General features: G+C 44.5%; 1 protein-coding gene across 1 annotated transcript; it reads right to left on the reverse strand.

The window, feature by feature from the left end:
- Positions 1-1793: 1793 nt before the first annotated feature.
- Positions 1794-4439, reverse strand: LOC114710581 (gamma-aminobutyric acid receptor-associated protein-like). Its single transcript, XM_037203324.1, has 2 exons — positions 4364-4439; positions 1794-2113 (listed from the first exon to the last, which is right to left on the reverse strand). The coding sequence occupies exons 1-2, from the start codon at positions 4437-4439 to the stop codon at positions 1794-1796; spliced, it is 396 nt and encodes a 131-aa protein (XP_037059219.1).
- Between the last annotated feature and the right edge of the window lie 2375 nt (positions 4440-6814).

The following is a 6814-nucleotide window of genomic DNA, read 5'->3' on the forward strand; positions in this document are numbered from 1 at the left end:
CCAGAGCATAGGCTAACATCAAAATTCTTCAGACTGGGTCCGCTGTGTGTCAGCTTTTCTGTCTTATACATCCTCTGCATCTTCTGCGGAACAGATTCCCCTTTCTCACCAACCCCTCCCCGTGTCCTGGGCTCCGCCCAACTGCTTTCCCCCACCAGCCTCGTGCTTTCTTGCCTTTGTGCTTCTGCACGCTCTAACACCCCTCCATCCCACCCCCCCCCAACTCCCCTCCCCCCAGGATATTCTCTCTCATTTTATTTTCAAGATCTAGTACTACAATGTTTCAATTCCGGTCAGAATTAATGGCTCCTGTTGGAGCTATACCCTGCATGGCTGGCTGCAGGCACCCCTAACAGTACTTCCGTTTGCATGCACTCCTAACTACTTCCGTTTGGCTCTCTATTAGAATTGCTTGTTTCTGAGTTTCGCACTTCTGTCTTTGAGCTCCCTTGGGCAGAAGCCACACTCCTTGTCTTCTTTTCTCTGGCCATGCCTTGGAAAGGGCAAAAGGTAGATGCTGGTGACTGATGAGAGAATGAAGAGCACAAAATATCCTGTGTGACAGGGGCAGGCCTTTGTATAGGGATGATGCATGTACGTGTACATTAGTTGTTTGGAAAACTGTAGTGCGTTTTGGTACTGCCATTAATGGGAGTGTTATTGGTAGAGATGTTCCATTCCAAACGGCCTGACCCACTCAGTTAGACACTCTTGAAGCAGGGAGCAGCAGAATAGGAATCCAGCCTCCTTATTGCCCCAACAAGGAAATAGGCCCACAAAGGGTCAGGCTTTGATTTTCTGGCACAGAGGTTCATATCTCCTACCTTTTTGGATTGGGATGTTTTTCTCTGCTGTATAATTATTATTTCTTTTCTTCTTTTTGAAATAGGGTTTCTTTGCATAACCTTGGCTGTGCTGGAACTAGCCCTGTAGAACAGGCTGGCCTGGAACTCAGAGAAATCCACCTGCCTCAGTCTCCTGAGAGCTGGGATTTTAGGCTTGGGCCACCACCATTTGGCTAATTATTGTTTCTAATGCAGTTATATTCAAACTACTTTGAATATATTCACTCAAAATCTTGGAAATTTTAAGTAGACATTGAATTTTTCATTATAATCTTGAATAGTTACAAAGGATGCACTTTATATATGGTAACCATTTTTGGTTGTTCTTTTTTTTTTCAGCTCGGTGGTTTCTTCTTCTTCTTCTTCTTCTTTTTTTTTTTTTTTTTTTTTTTTTTTGAGACAGGATTTCTCTCGTGTAGCTTTGCGCTTTTCCTGTAACTCACTTGGTAGCCCAGGCTGGCCTCGAACTCACAGAGATCCGCCTGCCTCTGCCTCCCGAGTGCTGGGATTAAAGGCGTGGGCCACCAACGCCCGGCCGGTTTCTTCTTTATTGATGTGCCTCCTACCTCCCCCCGACAATGTCAATCCCTTCCATCTACCCCCCAAAAAGAAGGTAGTGAAAGGAAGGGATTGTTGGGGTTCTGAGCCTGCTGGGCAGTTAGAAAGAGAATCGAAACCAAAACAATCAACGGATGTGACAGAGATTGACAATCAAAGTCTAAAGCAGAGTGGGCATGGAGGGCAGACAAGGGGGGAGAAAGAAGGTGTACAGAGACTGTGTCCACCATTCCCCCTCTTGCTGAGAGGGACTGGAGAAACAGTCTCAAACATGTAAGTGCAGGTCCTGAAGAAGGGAAATGGTGTTTTCGGCTGAAGGAGGAAGTGGATGTCAAGGAAGGAGCGCCACTTCTCTGCAGAATGGAACCCCCCACCTCAGGGACAGCAGCTTCACAGACCGTAGACACTTTCATCACTGTAGGAAATGTATAGAAAGAAGTCTTCTTCGTGGTGTTCCTGGTACAGCTGACCCATCGTGGCACTGGTGGGTGGGATGACATTGTTGACAAAGAAAAACAAGGCATCCTCAGCACGGAGATGAATTCGCTTCCGGATCAAGAAGTAGAATTGACCAACTGTAAGATCAGAAGGCAACAGGTATTTCTTTTTGTCCAAATCTCCTATCCGAGTTTTGGGGGCTTTTTCCACTATCACCGGAACCCAGTCTGGGTATTTCTTTCGGATTTTCTCGCCCTCAGAGCGGCGCTTCTCTGTACACGAACTTCATTCTCCCAGAGAACCAGGCTGGACTGAGCTGGGCTGAGGAAACCTGTGGGGGGGGGGATGACAACAGGGGGCAGGGCGGAGGTGGTGGCAATTTCGATGAACAGACTCAGCCTGGTTGTTCTTTTTAATGGCAGGGTTTCATGTAGCCCAGGCTGGCCTCAAACTTTCTATGTTGTTGAGGCTAGCCTTGAACTCCTGATCTTCTTGCCTCCATCTCCTAGGTATTGGGATCACAGGCATGCCTATGCCTCCCCCGCCATCAGCACATTTTTTTTTAAGAGTAGAGAAAGATTTATTAGTTTTTGTTATTTTTTTTTTTTTTTGAGAGGTGGGGAGCGTGCCCCACAGCATACATGTAGAGGTCAGAGGTCAGTTTGCGGGAGTTCATTCTCTCCTTCTGCCATGTGGGTTCCAGGGATCTCAGGTCATCAGTCTTTGCGACAAGTGCCTTTACCTCCTGAGCCATCTCTCAAGCTGGAGTGGAGAAAGATTTATTACTGGCAGCCAGCAGGTAATCATGTGATCCTCCATGCAAACTAATATGAACAAATAGGATAATTGTAAACATTTTAAAATCAAGTTGTAGCTTGTTCAAAGGTGTACTAGTTAGGTTTTGGTTTCTATTGCTGTGAAAAACACCATGGCCCAAAGCAACTTGTGGGGAAATGTAGTAGAATATTATTATTTTTTTTAAAAGATTTATTTATTTATTTATTTATTTATTTATTTATTTATTTATTTATTTATTTATTATGTATACAGAAGAGGGCACCAGATCTCGTTACAAATGGTTGTGAGCCACCATGTGGTTGCTGGAATTGAACCCAGGACCTCTGGAAGAGCAGTTGGTGCTCTTAACCTCTGAGCCATCTCTCCAGCTAGAATATTATTTTTAACATGTGTTACTTTTGTTTATGTTGCATTTGTTTAACTCTGTGAAGCTGTGTTACTGTGCCTGTGTAAAACACCTAGTGTCTAATGAAGAACTGACCAATAGCAAGGCAGGAGAAAGGATGGGCAGGGCTGGCAGGCAAAGAGAATATATAGAAGGGGAAATCTGGAAAGGGAGATGGAGAAGAAGCCAGAGAAGGGGAGGTCATCAGGGACCAGCCACCCAGCTGACAACCAGTAAGCCATGGAGTAAGAGTAAGATTTACAGAAGTAAGAGAATGGGAAAAGCCCAGAGGTAAAAGGTAGACAGAATAATTTAAGATAAGGAAAGCCGGTTAGAAACTAAGCCAAGCTAAGGCTGGGCATTTATAAGTAAGAATAAGCCTCTGTGTGTGATTTATTTCGGAGCTGGGTGGTAGGCCCCACAAAAGAGTAAAATACCACCAACAGAGAAATGGCTTATTTCAGTTTATATCTTGTAGCCCAGCATGAAGGGAATTCAGAGCAGGGATTTGATGCTGAACCTGGAGGTAGAAGCTGATGCAGAGGCCATGGAGGAGTCCTGCTAACTGGATTGCTCCTCTTGCTTTTTTATACAACCCGGCACTCCTGTCCAGGGGTAGCACTACCCACAGTGGGCTCGACGCTCCCACATCTATCAGTAGTCAAGAAAACACACCACAGACTTGCCCACAGGCCAATCTGATGGAAGCCTTTTCTCCACTGGAGTTTCCTCTTCCCAGATGACCCTGGTTTGTGTCAAGTTGACAAAAAAAAACTAACCAGTTCATTTTGTATTTAATGGACTGGAAAGATCTGGGTGATTTAACACATCAACTCTTAAAAACACATAGACAAAAATTACACCACTTCCTTCCATTGTTATTATTATTTTTTTTTGCACTCCTGTAATGGACTCTGGGGAAACCCACAGGCCTCTGCTGCTGAGCTATGTCCCCAGCCAGCCAGCAAGTCACCTCTTTATCATTCACTTATTTCCTTTCTCTTCCCCCCACTCTTCATATTTCCATTTTTCACATTACCTTATTTTTTTTTCCTTTGCTTGAAAATCTTCTATCCAACACCTTAAAATACTTCACTGTAATAAACAAAATGTATCGAGGTGGATCCAGTTTGCTCTTTATTGCTATGATAAAACACCATGGTCAAAAGCAACCTGGGGAGGAGAGGGTTGATTTGGCTCACAGGTGACAGTACACCAGGAAAGCCAAGGAAGGAACTCAAGACAGGAACGAGGAAGCAGGAATTAAAGCAGATACCACGGAAGAATGCTGCTTCCCGGCTTGCTCCGCATAGCTTGCTTAGCCTGCTTTCTTACACACTCTGGGACCACCTGCCCAGTGGTGGCGCCACTGGAGCCGTAAGTTTCTTCAGTCCCACCCGGCCCCGAAGTCTCATGTTTCTCTGGTCCCGCCTGGCCCTGAGGTCCTGCAGCTGCTTATAAAATAATCACTCAGAGGCTTAATATTAGTTGCAAATTCTATGGCCTATTGGCTTAGGCTTCTTGTTAGCTAGCTCTTACAACATAGCTCAGCCCATCTCTATTAACCTGTGCATTGCCATGTGGCTGTGTGGCTCACCGGGTACTCTCACATCTTGCTTCTCCTGGTGGCAGCTAGCAGCACCTGCCCCACTCTCCTTCCTTTTCCTCTCTCCCGTTGGAATGCACCGCCTCACCTAACCTTATTCTGCATCACCATTGGCCAAACAGCTTTATCAACCAATCAGAGCAATCCATATTCAAAGCGTACAGAAAGGACATCCCACAGCATACCACCCACAATAGCTTGAACCTTTCACATCAATCATCAGTCAAGAAAGTGCCCTACACAGGGACTTAAGATATGGTTCAGTGCTGAAGAGCACTGATTGCTCTTCCAGAGGACAGGGGTTCAATTCCCAGCATCCATATGGTACCCAGACCAGTTCCAGGGAATCTGATGCTCCCTCTTCTGGCCTCTGCAGGCACTGCACACATGTGGTGCATAGACATAACACAGGCAAAACACCTGCACATAAAACAAAAATAAATGAATAAATAAAAGAAAGAAAAAAGAAAATGCCCTAGTTCCTTGTCTACAGGCCAATCCAATGGAGGCATTTTCTTTCTTTCTTTCTTTCTTTCTTTCTTTCTTTCTTTCTTTCTTTCTTTCTTTCTTTCTTTCTTTCTTTTTTTTTTCTCTCTCTCTCTCTTTTCTCTTCTCTCTCTCTCTCTCCTCCCTCCCTCCCTCCTCCCTCCCTCCTCCCTCCCTTCCTTCCTTTCTTTTTTCTTTCTTTCTTTCTTTCTTTTTTTTTTCTTTTTGGTTTTTTCAAGACAGGCTTTCTCTGTGTAGTTTTGGTGCCTGTCCTGGATCTCACTCTGTACCAGGCTGGCCTCGAACTCACAGAGATCAACTTGTCTGTGCCTCCCAAGTGCTGGGATTAAAGGTGTGCACCACCACCACCCAGTGGAGGCATTTTCTTAATTAAAGTGCCCTCTTCTTGGATACCTCTAGTTTGTGTCAAGTTGACAAAAAACAAAACAAAACAGACAAACAAACAAACAAGCAAACAAAAACCAAAAAAACTAACCAAAACAGGGACCTAGTGGGATGGCTCCTGAATGGAAGTGTGACGAGAAGGGCCAGCCAGCCTGCCATCAGTTAGTGGTGGCTGAAGCATACTCCATCGACAACCACAAGTACAGCTAAGTCGGCTTCCAGGAGTGAGCCCGTGGATGCTCTGAGACCGGAAAATGCGTCATGAAAGAGATGGGGACTCCAAATGTGGACACTGATACTAGAATCAGCAAACTTGCACTTGGGAATGCCTGTCTCGTATTCCTCTGTGTGGCTATCCATGAGACGGACTCACCAAAAAGCTCTGTAATTTGGTAGCCTCTGTCCCTCTGGGAGCCACCTTCAAAACCAGACAATCCATGAAGATGTGAATTAACTGCTGATTATCAAATAATTATAAAACTGCAAATACATATACTTTATTTTTTTTTCCTATGGCTGTAATTCTTAATATTTTTCTGGTTTGGGCTGTTGCTATAATTTTTTTATACTACCTATCAAAGCTTTATAATGAGCAAACAGTAAATATATGAGAAAACTTCTGAGCACATGACTGGGTATAATGGGGTGCTACAATGAGAAATAATTTTATTGGGATACTGGATGTTTATGGTACATTGAATTTTTCTTTTTCTTTTTTGGTTTTTCGAGACAGGGTTTCTCTGTGTATTTCTGCCTGTCCTGGAGCTCTGTAGACCAGGCCGGACTCGAACTCAGAAATCTGCCTGCCTCGGCCTCCCTTTTCTTTTTCTTAAAAAAAATTATTTATTTTTTTGGGAGGGGTGAATGAGGAAGTCAGAAGTTCTGGGGATTGAATTCAGGTAGTCAGGACTGGTGGCACCTTTACCTGCTGAGCATTTTGATGCTAGCATTTTGATGGAGAGTTAATTTAGCTCCTGAGGTTTATAACTCATAGCAACAGATTTTAGTAAGAAACAGAAAATGGATGGGATGGGGAAAAGTAGCTCAAGGGTAGAGTTCTTGCTTAGAAGGGTCAAGGCCAGTGAGGGTTTGGGTTCCTATGAACCAGAAGGGAGAAAAAGAGGTCCGAAGAATGGTTCGGTGGGTGATGGATATTGCTGCGGAGCTGACCACCTGAGCTGATTACTTGGACCTACATGGTGGAAGGAGGGAACCAACTCTTGAAAGTTGTCCTCTAACCTCCACATGTGTGAAGTGATACGTGCACACACACACACACACACACACACACAC

Source organism: Peromyscus leucopus, chromosome 2 (assembly GCF_004664715.2).
Source record: "Peromyscus leucopus breed LL Stock chromosome 2, UCI_PerLeu_2.1, whole genome shotgun sequence".
Taxonomy (NCBI): domain Eukaryota; kingdom Metazoa; phylum Chordata; class Mammalia; order Rodentia; family Cricetidae; genus Peromyscus; species Peromyscus leucopus.